This window comes from Vespa mandarinia, chromosome 3 (genome assembly GCF_050613455.1).
Source record: "Vespa mandarinia isolate Hongniang chromosome 3, ASM5061345v1, whole genome shotgun sequence".
NCBI lineage: Eukaryota > Metazoa > Arthropoda > Insecta > Hymenoptera > Vespidae > Vespa > Vespa mandarinia.
Genome location: NC_140812.1, coordinates 10188784 through 10212015, shown reverse-complemented (window position 1 = coordinate 10212015; position 23232 = coordinate 10188784). Strand labels below are relative to the sequence as shown.

The 23232-nt window shown below is 29.2% G+C and overlaps 3 protein-coding genes across 14 annotated transcripts; 1 reads left to right on the top strand and 2 right to left on the bottom strand.

Annotated features, from left to right (window-relative positions):
- The first annotated feature begins 243 nt into the window (after window positions 1–243).
- On the top strand, window positions 244–7423 carry crc (bZIP transcription factor crc). Of its 2 annotated transcripts, none has more exons than XM_035874146.2 (3): window positions 244–405; window positions 1114–1434; window positions 5885–7423. In XM_035874146.2, exons 2-3 carry the CDS (start codon window positions 1209–1211, stop codon window positions 6775–6777), a joined length of 1119 nt encoding a protein of 372 aa, XP_035730039.1. In that variant the 5' UTR covers window positions 244–405; window positions 1114–1208; the 3' UTR covers window positions 6778–7423. The 2 variants fall into 2 exon arrangements, with proteins under 2 accessions (XP_035730039.1, XP_035730041.2); XM_035874148.2 differs by lacking the exon at window positions 244–405 and adding an exon at window positions 2075–3579 and having other exon boundaries at window positions 1317–1434.
- On the bottom strand, window positions 6809–12784 carry LOC118445130 (putative E3 ubiquitin-protein ligase RNF144A). 4 transcript variants are annotated; one of them, XM_085655513.1, is made up of 5 exons: window positions 12655–12784; window positions 11219–12037; window positions 10931–11093; window positions 10532–10854; window positions 6809–10426 (listed from the first exon to the last, which is right to left on the bottom strand). In XM_085655513.1, exons 2-5 carry the CDS (start codon window positions 11783–11785, stop codon window positions 10190–10192), a joined length of 1290 nt encoding a protein of 429 aa, XP_085511639.1. In that variant the 5' UTR covers window positions 11786–12037; window positions 12655–12784; the 3' UTR covers window positions 6809–10189. The 4 variants fall into 4 exon arrangements, with proteins under 4 accessions (XP_085511639.1, XP_085511638.1, XP_035730037.1 ...); XM_085655512.1 differs by having other exon boundaries at window positions 11219–12083; window positions 12572–12714; XM_035874144.2 differs by having other exon boundaries at window positions 12572–12713.
- A 1378-nt stretch (window positions 12785–14162) lies between these two features.
- Window positions 14163–23213, bottom strand: wde (Fibronectin-III type domain-containing protein windei). 8 transcript variants are annotated; one of them, XM_085656045.1, is made up of 14 exons: window positions 23071–23213; window positions 19081–19421; window positions 17857–18936; window positions 17428–17774; window positions 17092–17352; window positions 16691–17014; window positions 16484–16613; window positions 16222–16406; window positions 16000–16089; window positions 15848–15905; window positions 15691–15764; window positions 15508–15607; window positions 15263–15432; window positions 14163–14984 (listed from the first exon to the last, which is right to left on the bottom strand). In XM_085656045.1, the coding sequence occupies exons 2-14, from the start codon at window positions 19343–19345 to the stop codon at window positions 14889–14891; spliced, it is 3180 nt and encodes a 1059-aa protein (XP_085512171.1). In that variant the 5' UTR covers window positions 19346–19421; window positions 23071–23213; the 3' UTR covers window positions 14163–14888. The 8 variants fall into 8 exon arrangements, 7 of the variants coding, with proteins under 7 accessions (XP_085512171.1, XP_085512165.1, XP_085512170.1 ...); XM_085656039.1 differs by having other exon boundaries at window positions 14165–14991; window positions 23071–23212; XM_085656044.1 differs by having other exon boundaries at window positions 14165–14991; window positions 19081–19442; window positions 23071–23187.
- Window positions 23214–23232: the final 19 nt, after the last annotated feature.

Genomic DNA, 23232 nt, shown 5'->3' with positions numbered 1-23232 from the left:
TAAATGTGATATTTCTCGAATTCGCTTAATTCATGTATTATATATATATATATATATATATATATATATATATATATTGTTTCGTCGAAAAGAAAAGAAAAAAAAATAATAAAAAAGAAAAGAAAAAATGAAAAGTAAAAAATAAAAGAAATAAAAAGTGTAGGGCGACGTAAAATCATAATTCGGTACTGTTGGTCAATGATTGGTGAAAATGGTGGGATCGAACAGTGTCACGTGACTTTGTCAGGCAAACTCCGTCGCAGGGAGACGTTCACTCGTTATCCATGAATCGTAGAAGGAAGACGTTTGAAATCTTAATCTGTTCTATAATACGAGGAAGATGACTTATTAGTGAAAAACGAACTTGCACACGCAAGTGTGCCAATACAACTAATTAATAATGGAGTGAGTACTTTTTATCAATTAATCATAAAAAGGAAAAAAATAGAAACACACTAGAAAAAGATCGATCAATGAGGCCACGCCAACGTGCTGCCATTTTGTGAGTCATCGTGCCACGACTACGCGCTTAATAATCTTGTTGTATTTTCTGTTTCCTATTTGCTTATAAACTCATTTCCAATAACATCACTCTCTTATTTACAAGTCATATTATATGCAAACCTCCTACAACGTTCATATTTATTCAGATTAGATATTATATTGAAATTCCTCTGATGATAAATGTGATTGCATCATAATATGATATCGATCTGGTTATCAGATTTAAACACTTACGATACAACACGAACATTTCCAATTGTTGCATAAACTTAGCTAAACTTAGCCGAAGTTATTGAATGTTGTATATTTAAATGAAAATTTAGATTTAAAGGTTAAAAGTTTTGGGAAGTTGAATATTTAAACGAAGGATTTCGCAATTTTTGTTTATTATAACAATGAATAATATATTGATAAAACTTTTACAGAGGTACATTTATAGTCTTATTTATATTGAATTATTCAACAAAACTAAATTTGACTAATTGATCTCTCTTACACATTGATTATATAATTAAACAAGTTATATAATTAAACAATTTATTTCATATATGAAACTTAATCGTTTATAACTTCACAAGTATTAAAATAAAATAATATTGTGTTTTTTAGAGCCAATATGGCGCTCTCTACGAGCTACGTCGCAAAGACGACACAAATTTCTTTTAACGGTTTTATATTGCACCTTGATTGGATTCGCATAAACAATGGTAACCAATCAGGACCAGGAGATGTGGGTATGGAAGCTGGAGCCAGAGTCCCCTAAGGGGACATCTCAAGCCGATGCTGAAGATGATTGGTTTTTACTTGACGACAAGTCCTTAGAACTCACAAAATATGCTGCTGAACCTGTTATGTACGATGATCAACCAACAAACCGTGCACAAGTGGCAACAAAACTTTTGGAAGAATTAGATGAATGGATCAAAGAAGGTAATTTATTACTAAAATGTAACAGATTTTGAATAATCACTTGATCAAGTTGATCAATTTAATCAAAAAGATATAATCTCTAAGAAATCCTTCTTTTTATTTTATACACAAATTCACAATACTTTAATGAGATTATTCTGTCCTATCTATATTTCATTCGTCATACTTGAATAACGTTAACAAGCATCATTGATTTGCTTTACTGACAAAAAAAAAAAAAGTAAAAGAGGGCTTTGAATTATCGATAATAACGAGTCATCTCTCATCGAATCGTTCTTGACAACGGAGAAAGAAAAATCTGCCCCTTTATGAATGCACACATAGCACCAATTTCATAGAGTAAAATAGTTAGAAATAGTACACTATCGATCGCATTAAAATATGGCGAAAGGGATTATGGTATAAAGTGATTGGATGTGAACGTAACGGTTGATCATATAAAAAAAATATTAATCTCTAGAAATTGTTCATATGTACATAATTTTTTTTTTTTTTTTTTTTTTTTTTACGTATATATTTTTTATTCGCCTCTCTCCTACTCAATTGATTTCACCCGGTTTCACTATCTGTTTCTCTTTCCCTTCTCAGTTGTTTCCTTTTTTTTTTCTTCTTCTTTTCTTTTCTTTCTTTCCTGAAAAAGAGTGGGACAAACTGGTTAACCTCTACGTAAATGGCTCCGGTTGGAGGCCGATAGGGTGATGACGTAGAGCGTTCGGGACGAAGAAGTAGGAGTGACAGAGGGGGAAAAGTCCAAAGATAAGGAGGAGTGGTTCTACTTCAGTATACAGCCAAGTCGTATGCGAGACTTGTACGCGATCACTTTTCAATAGCGCGGTATCTTCGGGGATTAATAAAATTGTCCTTTAAAAAGTGTTTTTATATCTTAATTCAATCGATTATCAAAACATAAACACGAAATATATGTGAGATAAATATATATATATATATGTGTTTGTATATATATATGTATGTATGTATATATATATAGAAAAAGAGAACGAAGAAAATTGAGAAGATCCAAACACAATTTATTACTTGACGCACGCGCTACCGTAGTGAATAATACTTTTGTGGTGTCCCATGTACGTGTGTATGTTTACGATCGGAGAGCATCGTGCATCTTCGGCACATGCGTAACTAATATAACAACGAAAGAAGAAGCTGCCGCGAAAGAAAGAGAGAAAGAGAGAGAGAGAAAGAGATAGGAGAAGAATACATACTAAAAGAAAGAAAAATAAAAACGAAATGAGCTTTTTCTTAAATCCGATCTACGATATTTCTTTTTCCTCTTCTTCTCATAATTAAATCGAACAATTATATATATCCTTGTATATATATATATATATTTTTTTTTTTTTCGAATCATTGATAAGATTTCTTTCGCGTGTTTGATATTCGATCTCAAAGAAAACAAAGTCTGATCCAAGAGTTTTCTTTTACGATCACCAAAGTGTGGGAAAGAACAAAAAAAAAAAGAAAAAGAGAAAATAATAAACGAAACGGATAATTCCATACGGAGCGAATTCTGAAACAAGATACGATACATACATACATTTGATGGCACTCAAAGAGGGGACTATTATATTTTGACAATAACTAGAAAGAAAAACGTGACAATACTGGCATCTCTAAAAGTGACACAAGTGAAAGATCCGGCGTCTCGATGTTGGAGTGTGCTAATGTTATATAATAGCATGCAGTTCGCATATCGCTACACGTGGAATCGCGAGATCATTGTCAACTCTCAAAAACTCGTGAAAAGACGTTGAATCTGTGAAGATTTTGGTGTGCCTTTTATTATATATCCTATGTATTTGGACCATTAATTACTTTTAATTTAAAAATACGTCGTCGTCGTCGTCATCGTCGTTTATTCGACGAGACTACGTCGTCGTGCGATATAAACATTGATTTACCTTTAATAATATAAATTACTACCATATATATATATATAAAAAAAATACATAATATATATCGCATATATAACATTTATATAAAAGTATATATATAAACACGTGTATATGTTTATTATATATATATACGCACAAACACATACGTATACTTTCTATCGCTGTCAAACAAAAACATTCACGCGAAGATCTCGTTGCCGTGGCTCGATTATAATGGCTGCTATATGTTACACGGGTAGGTTTCCCTTTATCGCACTCAATTATTCTTCTTTATAATCGAAATTGTTATTATTATTATTATTATTATTGTTATTATTATTGTTTTTTTTTCTCTCTCTAAATTAAAAACATCTTGTCTCATTATCATTGCCTATCGCGATATACATACTCATCGATCGGATCGATCGACACGTAATATATCTTCGATGGGAAACCCCTAGTAGAATCGGATAAGATTGATCTCTCATTGAAATAAGTTAAAAATGATCAACAAGTTTCTATGTAACATACATATATATGTATGTATGTATGTATGTATGTATATACATACTACGCAGTAGCAACGAATACAATTGATCTACTTCTCTATCATTCTAGAATCATTTGAATATTCACGTGGAATAAACATATGTTGCGCTCGTTGATATTGCATTGTTGGTAGAGAAAAAGGAGGAGAGAGAGAGAGAGAAAGAGAGAGGGATGCCAAGAAACGGAAAGTAATGTTAGGCGTTATGCCAAGAAACGGAAAGTAACTCGTCAAAGAATGCTGGTGAAATAAACGAGACTGAAGGAGTAGGGTGATGGATGGTTGGAGGGAGGAGGAGGGGCACGTTTAACGGGAAATAAACTTTTATCAATCCGCCAAAGAGGAAAAAAGAAATGGTCTATGATGATCGGACTCAGAGTCACATGTCCTCTATCTCTATCCTCGTTAACAGCACGTCAGACGTGTTTTCCCGAATAAAGACTATTGACCTTCTCTCTCTCTCTCTCTCTCTCTCTCTCTCTCTCTCTCTCTCTCTCTCTCTCTCTCTCTCTCTCTCCCTCTCCCTCTCTCTCTTTTTTTTTTTAATGAAAAATCCTCAGAGAAGATCGAACTGTTATTCTCGTGAAAGAAAGAGAGAGTTAGAGGTGGTAGAAGATCGCGAAAGTCTCTTAATTAAAGCTACTAAATTTGTTTACCGCGATTCTCTCTCTCTCTCTCTCTCTCTCTCTCTCTCTCTCTCTCTCTCTCTCTCTTTCTATCAAAACTTAATCATACTTTATCACTTTGACCACTTGTTTGGCAACTCTCTTGAAATTCCTTCAGCACAACTTTTTATATATTACTATTGGCATTTCGGATGATTCAACATTATCGCGGTTTTTCCGAAAAATATATTATACTTCAGATCTTTCTGATAAACAAAATAAATTCTATAGAACGAAAATAACGCGCGCGAGAGAGAGAGAGAGAGAGAAGAAAGAGCGAGAGAGCGATCGATTAGAGAACAAAACTCACCGTACGATTTGTTTCGTTGTAACACACAGAAATATTCTTATCTAACCTCCTGGCCCCTGCATTTAAATGACGATAACTTTTAAACGGTATCGAGTTGTCTCCGATCAAAGTTTCAACCAAGAAAATGGGTCAGGGCCTACCATAGAGATTTAACTCTAGAAATAATTTTGATCTAAGAAAATTAACCATGAATATTCATAAATTTATCATGAATATTCTCTTCTTCCTCTAAAAAGAAAAAAAAAAAGGAAAGAAATTAGAATGAGATCGATAAAATGAAAAAAAAAAAAAAAAAAAAAAAAAAAAAAAAAAAAAAAAAAAAAAAAAGAATTATGATTCACGAATCAAACATATGTTTAAATAAACCACGTGGAAAGTAATATTTTGTTCTTAATCGTAAGTAGATCATATTAAGATATACAAAGTTTCTTTTTAAGAGACGTCGTTGTTTTTCCTTCAATTGTAATCTATGTAAAAAAAAAAGAGCTTAATTAAATGTGCATGCCCAACCTTTATAAATTCAATAGTAACAGAGCAAGAACTGTAAATGAGTAACTTGTTTTTCTAGTTAATCCAGTAATGTCCATGAAATTATATATACATCAATGCGGCACTCCTACATTATTGCTCATAAGAAAGATCCAGTAAATGTACTGTTAATTAATTCTCATGTTTTTCTCTGTATGTTTTGTAAAGGTAAAGCATTATGGTTGAGATAGATAAGGGAAAAAAAAACATTTATTTGTTCTCTAAAGATCAATATTCTTGCGCATTAAATGATTCGATAATAATAACGTCATTGAAAGAGAATAAAGCGAAACTTTCTATTATATAAATTAAAAAAAAAATATATATATATATATCTGATATTATGATATACAGATTGAATCAAAAGATTGTTTTTTCTTGAGAGATCTTTCAGGCTAATTATCCTTTCAAATTATAAAACTTCCATCAAGGATAGAAACTTTTAGCTTATTCTGCATATCACGTAATGATAATAAGGAATGTAATTATATGATTGATCATTTTTTTCCAGAACCTTTCTCGGATTGGCTGGAGGATAAAATTGATGTGCCAATATTCGAAGAATTGCCAGCACCGGAGTGTGGTCAAAACAAACCAGTCGTATATCCGATTATAATAAAGAATCATGAACAACAGCACGATAACACTCAAACATTGTTGGAAGAATTCGAAACTGTTTTGGAAGATGTTGAGGCTTGCCATCAGATTATCCCTTCGTCAGTTTCAACGCTCACCCCACCTCAATCACCTCCACCAAATAAATCATTGGCCATTGATACACAATTGCTCGTTACCTTGCAACCGGTGATGCAAACGACGGTTCAACCTATAATATCGAGTCAACAGCCTGTATATAATATCATAGTACCTCAAGAAAAGCAGCCTGATGCCTATCAGACCGAAGTATGTATATCGGAACAATGGAATACTGAGAATATGTCATTGGATCCACTTGGAGGAGATGTCGCCAATGATCTAGCGGTCGTAGATGAATATGTACGATCCCATACAGAGGACATACCACCACCGTACAGTCCATGTACCAGTCCAAGTGGTAGTTGCGCTTCTTCCGAAGATTCCACGGATGATCCAGACTGGATCGCTGAAACATCCTGCAGTAACAGGAAGCAATCGAGTTATATAAATAACAAAAATCGGCATAAACCGTACTCTCGTCCCTCGGTCGAGGACAAAAAAGTACGGAAAAAGGAACAGAATAAAAATGCGGCAACGCGATACAGGCAAAAGAAGAAACAAGAGATTAAGGATATTTTAGGCGAGGAACGTGAACTCACCGAGTATAATGAAAAATTACAATGTCAAGTGAAGGATCTACAGCGGGAAATCGGATATTTAAAGGGATTAATGAGAGATTTGTTTAAAGCCAAGGGTCTTATAAAGTAATCATTTTGTTTCCTCTCTTTCTTTCTCTCTCTCTCTCTCTCTCTCTCTCTCTCTCTCTCTCTCTCTCTCTCTCTCTCTCATTATTTTTTTTACAATATCTTTTTGTTTATATAATCACATTTATTGAATTCATTAACTATATATTTGTCGACACATTACTCACTTTACAATGCCACTACTAATACAATAACATTATACTTATATTATCAATTGTTATATATATATATATATATATTTTTTTTTTGTTTGTTTTATTTTGATCATCTACATTCTACTTTCTTAAACGTTTAATGTAGAATCTATCACAGCTTTTGTGGAACTACAGGACTCTGTCGTCTTGTAATTTATAAAATGTATAACCATCTCCTAATTTTATACTTATGGTCCGTTAAGATTAGCAAATGTGACGCCATTAGATAAAATACGAAGGATTTATTCGATAAGCAGCCCTATGAAGTTCTCACGAACGGAAATCTGCTGTTATCGAATATCCTGGAAGTTTTGTATACGATGGTGTCTCATAGATATGCGAATCTTTTCATTCCAAATAATTTTTAACCCAATCGATTTTATCATATTTTCTTACAGAAAATATTACGTTTAAAAAGAAAAAAAAAACAATAAATGGGTTATTATATAAATGATATATACGTTTCAATTATTATTATTATAAAATGTTAAATCCCTTCTCTCCTATATCATTTAATCAATTATAAACACTATGTGTAATATTAACAAAAAAAAAAAAAAAAAATAAAAAATAAATAAACAAATGCCAAATCCAAAAGTACCAGTATCATTAATTAAAAGGAAAGAAGTTATTATGTAGAACGAAACTTGAAGATAATTATTGTTTTGTCGCGAAGACATCTTACGATAAATATATTTGATTTCCATTCAGAAAAAAAAAGAAAAGATAAAGAAAATGTTCAAAACAAGAAAGATAGTAAATAAAAATTTCAATATAAATAATTACACAACAAACGTTTTATATATAAAACATATTTATCTATAAACAGGTACGGCGCGAGCATATCTCGAATTTATTTTCTTAACTGTTTACAGCATTTAATTATAACGCAATTATCTGCGTTATCAAAATGAAAAGTGAAGAGTATTGAAACGCATACATACGAGAATATTATAAATGCAAATCTAGTAAACAGACGTAATTAGTAAATTCCTTCGCAAAATGTATAAACGAAGTGAATATACTAATATCCTTCACCAAGAAGCACTGATTACATGAAAAATTACAGAAAAAAGAAAAAAAAATGAATAAATGTCTAGTTAACATAAAAAAAAAAAAAATGAGAAGCGTTATTTTTAATAAAAAAGAAGAAAAATAAAACCTCAAAATAGTTATGATCACATACAACCAATTAAATGCACACACACCGATCAATTATGATCTGCATTTGCACCTCTTGTCAATTATATATATACAAGAACTAATGCGCAGTATATTTGAATTTTTACTTACAAAATGAAAGTTTTTTTTTTTCTATTTTTTTTTTCTTTTAATTTTTTTTTTTTAAGCATTTATACATCTATATTAAGTCTATCGCCGATACATCGTAACTTTATCTTCGCTTATTTTTCCAAGATTTGCAACTATTCTTAAGAAAGTGAATAAAAAAAAATTGGTTTTTTTCCTTTTTTTTTTTCTTTTTTTTTCTTTTTTTTTTCTTTTTTTTTTCTTTTTTTTTTTTGAATATTATAATAAAAGATACAACATAAAATATTCAAAGTCGTTCATCGTTTAACGATATATTTGTTCGTAATAAAAAATTAAAATGCTTGCTTAAACGTAAACAATAAAGTAAATGATTATTTAATGAACTTGGATATGCAAAAAAAGATTCTATATATATAAATCCTGCTAATAATAAAAAATTTACATTTTCTTCCGAACATATAAAGCAGATTATATTTCTTCGGTAATACTTTTTTGCTCATTGTTAATATTTTATAATAAATCTGATGTGCAAATTTGGCAGCCATAATCGTTCATTATGATACAAAATATACATAATTGCTATATACCAAGCTTAAAAATATAACTTATTGTAGCTCTTGTTTTACAACATATGCACACATATAGTTGTATTACTTTGTTTTATGCTTTTATTTACATAAAATAAATCTCTATTATAGTAAATAAAATATTAAGAATTATTTCACAATATATATATGTATATATTGAAGACTTTCTAAACGAAATAATATATCCGAATATATAACAAAGAAAAAAATGTATTATAATTCTTGTCTCGAATTAAAAAGAAAAAATTGATATTTTTTACCTAGACCACTTAACATTACATTAAGTTGTCCTATTTTACATGAAACAACGAGATTATTTTCATTACAGCAGCGTTATATTTTGTTTATATGTGTATGTGTGTGTATTATTTTAAACTATGGCTGCTCTTACCTTCAGGAGCAAAAAAAAATTATATTTCAAGATATAACATCTATGTACCATCAAAAAAACAAATAGAATTGCACGGCTGCTTGAATCAATAGCAACCTACAAATTCTGCCTTATTACATATAACATTGTAATTTTAAACATAGTCACATATGTATTTTTTCGAACTCATTTAGAGAGTTCAAGTTGTTATTATAACAATATATCAACACTATAGATTTGATATATCTATACAATTTTTATAATGCGTGCTCTATTTACCCCACCAAATTATTTTATATTTTCTATAATAATGTACATGCAATGTACACACTGTTAATTCACCAAAAGTAAATATATGAAAGTACCCATAAATAAAATATGAACAAGTGGAATATTGTATAGTGTAGTCCACAATTAAAATATCAGTCGAAGCTTAAGTCTGAGCCTCACTGAATTTCTATTTTAGGCACACATATAGATATACACTGTTTCAATCTGCATGTCACACGTTCCTATCACATAAAATCAAAAAGAAATAAAAAAAAAACCATAAAATAATAATCATGATTTCCATTGTAAATAAGAGTACAATGCATAATCTACATGGCAGTATAAAATTAATATTTCACAAACATAGTGATTCTCCTGGAATGTTCTTGCATAATTATAACAATAGCTATGAATATTCGAAAATCCTAAATTAGTACCATAAAATTATAATTCGCTTTAGATAAAAAAAGAAATTCGCTTTATATAAAATAAAAAAAAACCCTGAACAAAAATATTTATTATCTAATATATAAATAATTCTTTTTCTTTCTTTTCTTTTTATTTTTTTTACAAATGAAATATTAAAAATCAATGTATATCTATATAAAATGCCAATTATTATATTAGCTCATTTATGAGAGATGCTACCTTATTCGTTCCATTTTTATAAGAGAAAGATTATTAATATGTAAGATTAAGAAAAGGGCTCAAAATATTTTACAGTTTCTATGTTGCAGTATCACCGTCCTCCTGTTCGAGTCTAGAAGAACCGCAAATACGACATTTACAGCAAACTATACATGGAGCAGCCAAAAGTAGCAAAGGAGACGCGACAAGTAGGAGCAAACCAAAACCGGCGAATATCCCAATTACTTGTGTTCTATGCCATATTACAGATGCTCGTGAGTGACCTAATTTATTTTTACATGGTCCCTTGTCGTAATGCCTCAACAAAAAATCATCCTAAAATATCAATAATATATCAGTATATATAATATTTATAAAATTATAGTTTGTATTATATCACAAAAATTCAATAGGAAAATTATATTTATTACTAATACTTACATCTAAAGAAGCTAAACAATACCAGCAGAAAACGTGTTTACATCTTTTACACATCATTTGTGCACATCCTTCGTCTTTTTCAATAGGTACAGAACACATGGGACAGCATTTAATATGATCACTGTCAAATGGTATACCTAATGGAAGATCGGAGCAGGGTCCATTGTGCCATGCTTCTCTGCACAAGGAGCAAAAATCTGTAGAACAGTTAGGACAGTGGACAGGTCCAGGAGGTGTACTACTACTTCCATTGGAATTGATTGAACATATTGTTTCACAGCCTGCACGTGGACACCACGCACGTTTTGTATCCATTGAAACATCTGTATAAAATCAAATTTAGTATCAAAATCATCATCTCTAATTTCACACGAATTAACAATCATATTTTTTACTTACCTCTGTTCAAACGAAACTTGCAATGTTTTTCCATTAACTCTGCACTAACAAGACTTCTAATTTCCTTTAACGAAAGTATAGCACCTTGTTCGCATTGTGCATCTGGACAGCTAATTTCATATGCACCTTCTTCAATTTCAAATTCGACATATGCTTTCATACACTGAAAAATTTGATTTATATTAGCAATGATTATATCTTTTGTTGATATATGAAGATAATGAATTATTGCAGGATCACAACATGAGTTTAATAGACAATACAAATGATATAATCATTTATACTTACATCTTTACAATAGAAACAACCACAGCCTTCAATTTTAAATGTTTTGGATAGGGATGTATCAGTAAGACAAAGCTTACAAAAGATTCTTCCAACTGTTTGTTGTGAACCTGTTGGGACAAAATTTCCAGCAGCTAAACTGTATCTCGAGCCAGATGCCAATGACAACAAACTAGAACAGCGAGAGCAAACTCTACTGCGATTGATAGCTCTACCCTCTAGAGCTGACGTACTTAATCCAACTGCAGTTTCACATTTTCTAAGAGCGCCAGGAGCTAAATTAATCCAACTGCTGCCTCGAGCTTCTAAACTAGCACTGCTTTCAGGCCTTAAAAGTGGAGAATCTATGCCTTTTCCTGGTAAAGTTCTTTCGGTTAAAGAAAGATTGACTACACTTGATTCTTTACGTAACAAGGGTAATCTTATACCAGTGAGTTTATTGGTCTTATCTATTTTCTTCTGATTGTTGACAGTTTTATTAGGTGGATTAACAGAAGTTACTGAACTATTTGTCGTGCCCATATCCATTAAGGGGGCTCGTCGTACGACGAGCGAGTGTAGGCTAGGCATCCCCTGATTTAAAATCTCTAATTTCACTGCCACTTACAGACAAGAGCTGTGCATACTGACTTTTTTAGGGCAGTTTGCTCCAGCACTTGCTGCGAAATAAAATCCAACGTGCAATGTATCAAATTATTACATACATATGATCCTTTCCCATGATCATTTTCCAACAGTGCATTATATTGATACAACTTCACATTTGTCATAGCTCTTTATGCGTTGTAAACACTAGGCGCGACATTGGCTAAGCGATTAATTCTAAGAGAAATTGTTATCATCGGTATATTTCATTTGCATAAGCTGACTGCAAAATTATAAAACCATATCGATGAACACTTTAACATAAACATGTCGAGGACACGATGATTTTTTTTCTCTTTATATGGTAATATAGAAAAAAAAATATATATATATACATATATACATATATATATATATATATATATATATATATATATATATGAGGCCCTCCTACTTTATGGATAAGAAACGTATATATTGTCCCGAACAAAACGAAAAGAAGGGAGCCCCGTTACGTTTTCTTCTCTCAGCGATGATCGAGACGACTCCCAATTATTTTCATACGTTTACTCGCTCGTAATATATATATATATATATATATATATATATATATATATATATATATACATATATACATATATACATATATATCGTCTGACGTATTTTTTAATGGATGTTAAAGGAAAAAAAGAAAAAAGGAAGAGAGAAAAGAAAAGAAAAGAAAAGAAAAAAACATCATCTGCACATCTCTAAACACAGAGCAACTTTCACCGTTATTCGAGTGCACGAATACGACACTGTGCACTTTCGGAATTGTCAGTATTTGATAACACAGTTTCTCCAAGCTTTTTCACCTGTCCTGTCACGAAGTACATCAAAGTGCATAAGAGAATATAGTATATCCCGAGCGATTACTTCCGCCCCCACTCACTTATTTTTCTTTCTTTAAGAAGAAACCAAGCGTGTATCGCGATCGGCGCGCATCATTCTCTCTCTCTCTCTCTCTCGCTCACTCACTCACTCTCTTATTCTCTCTCTCTCTCTCTCTCTCTTTGGGATATATACTTTTATAATTTATATAATTGTTTTCATTTTAATGCAACATTTGTCATCTCCTTTCCGATTTATTCGACTTAAATAAAAAAATAAAAAAAGTGTGCTAATGAAAGAGAGAATAAGAGACAACACTCAGAACTCGACGTTTAGGAATACATATATCATTTGTGTTCTATTATGATCCATATTTAGGAATTCTTCCAAATAATAATTTCCTTATTTGAAATCTCGTTTTTTTCTTCTAGTTGTTTTTTCTTTTTCTGTCTTTCTTTTTTTTTTCCCCTTCAAATCCGGATAAACGAGACCAATTTTAAAGGTATATTCATACGGTTCCACAATTATAACAAATTAAACTCGTTTCTATAATACCTAAGAGATTATGGAAATCATTTTAGACTTGGTTATGGTATGCGCGAGCGCATGAACGCTCATATTGAAAAGGAAAGGAGGAAAATATTTTTTTTTATGCGATTTCACGAAACAAGTTGGGAAACATAACTAGGAAAATAAAGATATCTACATTTCTGATCGGATTTTATCTATTAACCATTAAAACTCTATTCTACGATGAGTTTCTACAAAAATAGACAACATCCGAGGAAATATATTGCACGTTCGCACGATCAGTTGAGTGCACGGATATAATGGCACTTGCGCCATAAAGATTAAACTCTCATTGGCTGACATCCTTTTCGCGGTAAGTTTAAAAATGATAATTTTATAATCTATTAACGATCACTTTTTATATATATATATATATATACATTTATATATATATTTATATATATATTTATATATATATATAAATATATATACACATTTGTTAAAAAAGAAATTTTTAATCAATACAATATATTATTCATATTTAATAATCGATTGTCGCTTGATCTTGCGAAAGTCCAAACATTATATAAAATAATCGATAAAAAAAAAACAAAAAAACAAAAAAACAAAAGAAAAAAACTGATTTACAATAAGAAAATCAAATATTGCAATTTTAATAGAGATCATATATATATATATGTCTCTACATATAATGATATATATATATGTCTCTACATATAATGATATATATATATGTCTCTACATATAATGATATATATATACATATACACATATATATATATATATATATATATATATATATATATATTCATATATAATTACATTTTATTTAACGCATATAAACATTGATATTTACATATTATTTAAATCAGCATTGCGTAAATCTAGCTTTGTTTTTATAAATTTTACATGATAATTATTATCACTACACACTGAATAATTTAATTTGAAAAGATTCTATAGATCAATTAAAATTTCTCTGACGGAAGAAAAAGAAAGAAAAATTGTAAGTATAAATAATTTACGCGCCGCTGATCTAAATGATAAGAATAGTTTACAATGACACATTAATACTTATTATCAAAGGAGTTCGAATCGTATAAAAATTAAGCAACTTGTGCTTACTAAAGATTTATTCGTAATATCTAGAATTATTAATTTCTTGATTAATAAGAGATTCACATAATCACATACATACGTATAAATTAAAGGAAACTTATTAAGAGTTTCTATAAATTAGTTGGTCTATAAAAAGAAGTAAAAAAATGACAAGCCCTACTTTGAACACTTTTTCTCACATCTTTCTCGACACTCTGTTTCCATAATTGATTTGTTTCGTCAGTTTTCTTTTCTTTTTCGTAATATGCTTCACAAACCACCCTTTGCTATTTTGAGTGCGTATTATTATATATTAAATAGGAATATATATTTGGACTAGAATAATTTTCTGACATATTTCATTTATAAAATTTTATACAATCGATATAATTACAATTTACCAATCACTTATTTTTTTGTTCAAATAAAACGAATATTTCACGATGAAAATGTAAAGTAACTGATAATAATGTAATTATATTTGTTATGTGGGCTGTGAAGCATCTTTCATTGTGTATACAAATGTTATATTTAAAATTAAAAAAGTTCTAAAGAGAATATATCTCGTACATATGAATATTTCCACAATTCATATTTTACAAAGAAATATTGCCAGGTGCACTATACTGTCCTTTCCTGGAATGTGTATCGACTGCTCTGACTGCAAAGTAATAATTGTTACCTTCTGAAAACTAAAAAATTTATGATTTATAACTCGTGAAAAAATATTTATAAATAAAAAAATATATATAAATTTAAACAGACTTGAATTATCATATATCTATATTATTATTTTCTATTATTATTATTATTATTATTATTTTTATTATTATTATTATTACTATTATTATTACTATTATTATTATCATTATTATTATTATTATTATTAGTATTATTATTATTATTATTATTATTATTATTATTATTATTATTATTATTATTATTATTATTATTATTATTCACCTGAGTAAGAGTACAAGCCATAGGCAGTGGTAGAGCTCGAACATCGCCAACTTTCTTCCAAAGACCTGTGCTTGGAGGCACACCTGCGACTTCTTGATAAGCATATAATTGGTAACTAACTATATCGGCGTATTTTTCCGAAAGTGTCATATTCCATGATAACACTATACCTAAAAAATATAAAGCATATAATGATTATTTTGATAATTAACTTTTCATGATTAATTTGTGTACATGATACATACCATTTGCAACTTTGGATATTTTTAATGAAGGAGCTGGCGGAGGCAGTTTTGATACAGGATTAATGGCATAATGAGGAGAGTCTGGAAGAGGTGCTGGATGCTAAAATGAATTATAATATTTTAATAGATTAATTTATTATATTTCAAACAAAAAGTAATTTGTTCTATTTGTAAATAACCTACTTTTTTTAGTTGCACATTTGGACCAGCAGATGTTGTTATTACACGTACAGTACCATTTGCATTTGTTGAAATGCCTAAATAATTTATATTTAAAAAAATAAAAAAAAACGCGTTAATGTGAATTAGATAGAAATATAATATAATCAATATTGCTTACCATTTTTATATGCAAGAGTTGTAAATGGTGGCCTATTACCTGAATTTACAGGTCGTATCTATAAACCATGTAATCTCAAATAATTTACAGAACTATTGTTAATATGTCACATTGATTTAATCTCTTATCTATGAGATAATATATTGTTATACCTGATTAGAATTTGATGTTATTAATAGCTGTCTTCCTGCACCAACTCCACTTTGCATTACATATGCTAATCTAGGTGCGTTCATATTATTCTACAAAAAAAAAAAAAAAAAAAAAGAAAAACAAAAAGAGAAGAAGAAAAGAAAAAAAATACACTCATTTATGTTTTGAATATTATTATTAAGATGATATTTATAAGGCATGAAAAAGAGTACTTTACATACTACTAAAGCAGTTGGTGTTGGATGACTCGCTGTATGTACCACTCTGATGTTAGCAGGTTGAGTCGTTATAGCTACATTTGCAGGAATTGTTTGAATTACTCTAGGAAAACAGGGTTGCGGTGTTTTCTGTTTAACGTTTACTCCTGGATCTGCGCTTGTGGTCACGCTTGTTATACTTACTGTAGCTGCAAATAATAGACAATACATTGTACAATTATCTTATATTATAAAATTACATATATAAATTTACTTTAAAACATACATTTATTTTTTTCTTCTTCATCTGTTAAATCAATGAGATCATTAGTCTTCGTTTTAGAAACATTAATCGTTGTACTTTGTCGATTTGTTTGAAGTGGAACTTTTCCATTTAGTACAACTGTTTGTTGTTGCTGTAAAATTAATTGTCAAATATATAAGTATCATACTAAGTTCTTTTGTTTTTACAATTATAATTTACAATCCGTACATTTGGTAATAATTGTTGAATGTTATTGGGTTGATTTTGCAAATTTACAGAGTGTTGAGGTTCAACATTCTTAGACACAACCAAAGCAGTTGGAGTCACAGTAGAAATTAATGGTGGAGGCTGCACTACATTGTGCGATATAGTAACAGGTTGAGCAACTATAGGTGTCTCAAGTTTCCTGGGAGATCTTACTTTTATTCCTTTTCTTTGATTTAGTGCATTATTGTTCGTTTCATTAACTACAGAATTAATTGTAGTGGATATATTTACAGATTTTAATGTAGGACTTTGATGTAACTGTCTTAAACTTTGTATTCCATGTTCCTATATTTATTAAACAACTAAATAAAAGGTTGTAAATCAAAACTTTAGATAGATTATTAATATTATTTATATATTACCGTAATAAAATTAACTTGTAATCCAACAGACCGATTAATCTTTATCGGTGCAGTTGGTTTATCATTATTTGCCCGTCGATCTGCCGCATTACGACTTAAAACCATTTCAAAATCCTTAATTTGTTTTGCTAATAGTTGACACCTAGTACGCGTTGCTTCCTGATTTTTTTCAGATATTCGTGCTTGCTCTCTCAATCTTCCAATTTCACCACGCATTGTTATAGTCTCTACAATTTTCTGTATTAAAAGTTCCTCCAGTTCCTGAAGCATATTTCGTGTTAATCATATATTTATGTTTATATTACATTATCATAGACTGTCTAAATATATTCTTACTTCTTGTTTTAATTTAGGTAATTTTTCTTTGAGATCTCTTCTGAAAAACTTATTTATATAATTAAGACTTTTAATATCATCCCTGTGATCATCTTTTATCGTAACATCTTCGAGCTCTGAACTTCTGAGCCTTTTATTATTACCATTAATAGTTACATCCATATCAGAACAATTTCGTTTTAATGAAGGAGAAAGAGATTCCATGTGTTGATTAGCTTTATGATTTACAGTTACAAATTTATCAGAATTATCACTAGATTCTACATCACTATCCTGTACCAAGAACTTTTTCCTTATGATTTCTTCTGCATTTTTTGCTGTTCTTCGTTTCTGTCGCCCTTCTATTCCTAAAACAATTTTTCTATTTAATGTATGTATCTTTATAATATTCGAAAAATATTATTCATTATTATAATACAATATTCATACCTTGCCTATTTTCTTGAACATTATCTCGTGCTAATAAAGCGGCCAATTTTTTTGATCGTCTTCTTCTGCGTGGTTTTGGAATTTCTAAATTTCTTTTTTCACTTTCATCATTTACATTTTTTGTATCACCAGTGGACTCTAATGATGTAGCTCTATTTACTATTGACGAACTTTCATCAGTAGAAATTAAAAGTTCGTTAATGTCACTGTCCACATTAATAGCTTCTGATGTTGATTGATTAATATTACGTGTATTATTGTTATCAGAAATAATTTTTGATGAATTCAACTTTCCTGTTTGCTTTTTTAAAGAATGATTATCAGACAAATTTGGAGATGAACATGAATTGATTTCATCGTCTAAAACCTTTTTACCACATTTACTATTATTAACTTTTTGATCGATTATAAGACAATTTTGTACAGTTTTACTATTATCATTATTAAGATTTGATACTGCATGTTGGCTATTTTCCTGACATTGATTTAGTATAGTAGTGCTTGTATTAATTTTCTGTTTATCCTCAGAATGTTCATCAATCGTAGAATGATCATTCTTACTATTAGAAACAGTCATATTATAATTGCTGTTTAATTCTTTATCATTCTTAATTAGTCTTAAATTCTGTTTTCCATCATAACATTGATCATTTTGTTTAATATCTACTTTTTCATTCTGATCCTCTAACTTTAATTGACTGCACTCTTTATCTTCATTTTTTTCTTTTAAGGAAGATTTATCATTTTCTTTACAAATCGAATTATTTAAATTCTTAGAATTATTTAGATCATCAGCTAATTTACTATCATCACAATTTTTTTTAATCAAATTACAATTTTTCGTTTTTGTTGTTTTTTCATTTTTATTTTTTGTTTTTGAAGAATTATTAACCGATTCATTATTACATTGTTCACTGATTAATTTATCATTATCCTTACTGATTAAAATTATATTATTTGTTTTTTTGTAATTAGATTTTAAAATCTTTATCTCTTTATTTTCTATGTTTATATTATCCTCTTTATCATTATCTATTTCATTATCAGATTTTTTATTACATTCTTCTTCATTTTTCTTATCTATAATAGAATCGAACATTGTCGTTTAATTAACTAAATCATTAGATATTAATTTTGATTGGAAAATTATAATTTTTCTGACAAAATATTTATTATATTATACTCTTGAAATAAAACGTTGAAAAATATATAATTGTAGCTTACCCATATTTTCTGTTTCTTTATCACTTTGATTAGGATTTACACATGTTAAGGTAACTTCTTCTACTTCGGCCTCATCATCAGATAATCGTAAACGCAAACTATCATCTGACAAGGCTTCTTCTTCATCTCCATCTTCACCTGTTCTATATAAAAGTTCTTCTTCTTTTTGTTTTGATAATTCATCAGTATTTTGTATATCGATTTGTGCATGATTAGATGCAATGGACGTGGAAACATGCACTGTATCATTCCTTAATGTCTCCATTATTTAAAGAGAGGCAGTATATAGAGAAATATCACAGCAATCTCATTTATTTTGTAACACTTTACTGTTTTTTAATCTGTGAATAATCCAAATGTAACTACATTGAGAATTATTTATAATGAAAATTTCTTCATGTAGTTATTACTATTCTTATTTATAATATTTACTCTCTTCTCACACAAATAAAGAAAATAATTAATCTTAGTATTCTAATATATATTCACTGCTTTTTTATTTACTACTAAATCATATAGAATTCCAATCTATTATCAATATATTCATACACACATCATAATAACAATTAGATATTGTGTGTGCGTGTGTGTTTGTATATACTAATAATAATAATTTTAAATTATTGTGTTTTCTATTTCAAATGATATTATATAAAACAAACAAAATTGTCTTATTACCAAAAACAAAACAAAACAAAACAAAAATAGAAAAAATAGCATTACAATTAGGGTTTAACAAATGACAAATGACAAATAAAAAAAATACATAAATTTATCACTTGAAAATAATGAAAAAATTGTAACAGCTCACCACAAAGATTAGTGAATTATCCAGCAAAATTTTCAATTTTACTTTCATACCGAAACAAATTAACTACCAAATCATCGAATTATTAAAGAAAAAGGAAATTTTGTTAAAGCATCAATAAATCTTTGGATTACATATCCCAAAGCTCATCTAATCATTCGAATAATCGTGAAATAATTCTCGTTACATGCATAACAATGATCTCAATCATATTTCATTGATACGATAAATATTGAAAGTAATTACTTTATAATATGACGCGTATCGAAAATTTTTCTTATCTACCCACATTTTTTTTCTATTCGTTCGTACGTTCGAACGAAAATTTAATATTCTTTCACGGTACATTTTCAAAAAAATCATAAAATTTGAAATTATTTGCAATACGAAGACCGGGGACACGCTGTCGTACGCATATATACACTAAGAGAGAAATCAATGAATAAACCGACACAAAACAAAAATGTTCGTTAAGAATCACTAAAAACGAACATATTGTGTAGAAAGTTGGCATGTCATACTTCGAATTCAGATCAATGCTCTCCGCACGATGTCAGCACTTACGTCATTCAGGTGATTCGCGCGCTAAACACATAGTACAACTTTTCTTTTTTAAATTTAATCGAAAACTAAATCAGTTATCGTTCAGGAAAATATAAAATATTAAAAAAAAATCGTACCAATGATAATTGAGATTTCAATGAAATATCAATTTTATCACTTCCGTATAATCGAATGTGTAACGTCAAAGGGCCCCCTTAGTCAACGCGCCGTTATTACGGTCGGCCCTGGCCCATAAGTAGTGGAATATGCAAGATGGCGGACCGACAATATATACTGTATTCAATTCTTTGCTAAAAAATTATATTCATCAGCCGTAATACATTTGGCAGAAAAAAATAGAAGATATCGTGAATCAAAAGAAAATAGTTTTTTTTTTCCGTGTCTAATTGTCCTCAACGTGTATGGCACGTATAAAGAACACTTTTGAATACACTAACGTATCAAACGCACGCTTTGCAAAAGCATACACGAACTCGCGTATCATTGACTAAAGGAAACGAATCACGAAATAGTTCGTTTCGATGAAAGATTTATATACCATTTATCGATATATTTGCATATATATATACATATATATACTAATAAAATCGATTTACATATATATTGTGTAAATGGCATCGAAAATACAAGATTATCGATAGGTTTGGACAGTGTGAACGTAGAACACTGAACCTAGGCCCCGAGATGTGTTCTGGCGAAATTAACCGAAGATACACGAAGAGGATTTACTATGGTAGCTGTCTGTATCGCAACACGGAGGGGGATATATCCATTTCGGTCATTCCGAAGTAAATAAAGATGTCCCAAAAAGAATATTTTCTTCTTCAAAAATATGTTGATCCTTTCTTTGTAGACTGTTGAGTAGCTTAATCGAGTAGACCTGTGATAGCTAACGTACTGTTGAAACGTTACTTTTTTTTTAGTATATATATTACTCATTTCTATTAATATTAATACATATACATATATATATATATATATATGTAAATTATTTCACATTTCTTATATTTATTAATATTAGGATATGTTTTAAACGTTCGTAAAGTTTGAAATAGAACATAATAATATTTAATAGTTGAAATATAACAAGAAATTTGTATAATGCTTATAATAACTTTTTTGTTTTCTTTGGTCGATTAAACATTATCTAATTTTTTTTCGATCATGAAACGCATCAATGAAAATATACAGATTAGATAAGATGTAAATAAAAAATAACAAGCATGTGCATGATGTGCGTACGCGTGTTTTATAATCTACATTTTCTATTGATACATTTTTACCTACATATGTAACAGTGCAATTCTACTTTTGGAAGATATTTATATAGATATTTTCAATTGAATGATCCTTGAAAATTATTAATCTATAATTATAATGCTCTTTAATAATAACAAAAAATAATAATTTGTTTGCATTAAAAATATTCATTAATATATAAATATTGATACTTTAACCTAATAAAACTGACAAGTTCTCTTTATTGAACGGTCCATGAATAGCCCCACCCTCGCATATTCTGCGCCTTTTGATAAGACCAACGTGCGCTATACTAGCAGTACAATGTTTAAGCTATGTGGTGGGAGAAATCATGTGCTTATACGCAAAACATTTGATCGATTTTTACTTTCATACTTCGATTTATACTTTGATTATAATCTTTATATCCAACCTACTTGTTTTTATTCAATTTTAATTTTTTTTATTTATTTATTAGTTTTTTTTTAATATTATTTTGTTTTTCTACTTCAGTCCTGTGTATGCACTGTTTATTGCACTGTGTATTGCACTGTGTATTGCACTGTTATATATATATAACATATATGACGAATATATAAAATATTTTGTCTTAAATAGAAAAAATAACTACAAAATATTACAACAAAATTTGTACAATATTAAAAAAAAAGAAAAATTAATTTGTGTTAAGGTATTACAATCGTTCGATCGTAACATTACAATTATATATTAAAGATTTTGCTATTAAGGACAATATTTTACATTTCTCATAATTATATTTCAATCGAAAGTAAATTAAAATAATAAATAATTCAAGATCTATAGACTCTGTGTATTGTCAAAATAAAACAAAACATCATCATGTCAACCATTTCATATGAAACAACAAAATGGCGTATCCAGGAATTCTAAAATGGTTGCTTTTGGATCCAGTAGTAATCGTCTATATATACACATATAAGTGTATATATATGTACATATGTACTCATACATGTAGCAATGCATGTACGTATGGATGTGATTCCGGATATTGCGATTAAAAGCTTGGGACTTAAGACCCATAGTTACTGACGGTACTTCTTTTATTATATGAAAAACTATATCATTGAGATTATTATTTGTAAACTCTTGAAAATAAAGATAACAAAACCACAATTAAATATTGTTACAATACCGCGAAAGATAAATTCTTATTTTATACTTAACCGTCAATAATATAATTATTCCTTAAAAATACAAAAATTGTAATAGGTTAATGTACTCTATCAACACTTGTATTCAACCATAACCACTTCGATTAGATTATAGTGATTATTTAAAAAATGGACGATATCTATTTATACTACTATGAAAAATGATGATACTATATGTAAACTTACATCACAATATTGAGTAGAAGACTGTAGTCAATGGTGCACATATAATCCACGTTTCGAAAACGTATGTTTATTACAAATATACTAAGAACGAAGACACACTTCTATACCACTTCATCGTATAACTGCAACATTGCACTTCGAGCAAGCAAAATGCGACGTTGT

Bases quoted from the DNA above. Each gene is read 5' to 3' on its own strand.
- crc (XM_035874146.2), top strand. From the start codon at position 1,209: ATGGTAACCAATCAGGACCAGGAGATGTGGGTATGGAAGCTGGAGCCA. The intron at 1,435-5,884 runs GTAATTTATTAC...ATTTTTTTCCAG, and splicing joins AGATGAATGGATCAAAGAAG to AACCTTTCTCGGATTGGCTG.
- LOC118445130 (XM_085655513.1), bottom strand. From the start codon at position 11,785: ATGCCTAGCCTACACTCGCTCGTCGTACGACGAGCCCCCTTAATGGAT. The intron at 11,094-11,218 runs GTAAGTATAAAT...CAAATTTTTCAG, and splicing joins GTTGTTTCTATTGTAAAGAT to TGTATGAAAGCATATGTCGA. The intron at 10,855-10,930 runs GTAAGTAAAAAA...GATTTTATACAG, and splicing joins CAAGTTTCGTTTGAACAGAG to ATGTTTCAATGGATACAAAA.
- wde (XM_085656045.1), bottom strand. From the start codon at position 19,345: ATGGAGACATTAAGGAATGATACAGTGCATGTTTCCACGTCCATTGCA. The intron at 15,906-15,999 runs GTATAACAATAT...CATGGTTTATAG, and splicing joins TAACATCAAATTCTAATCAG to ATACGACCTGTAAATTCAGG. The intron at 15,433-15,507 runs GTATGTATCATG...TATATTTTTTAG, and splicing joins AATATCCAAAGTTGCAAATG to GTATAGTGTTATCATGGAAT.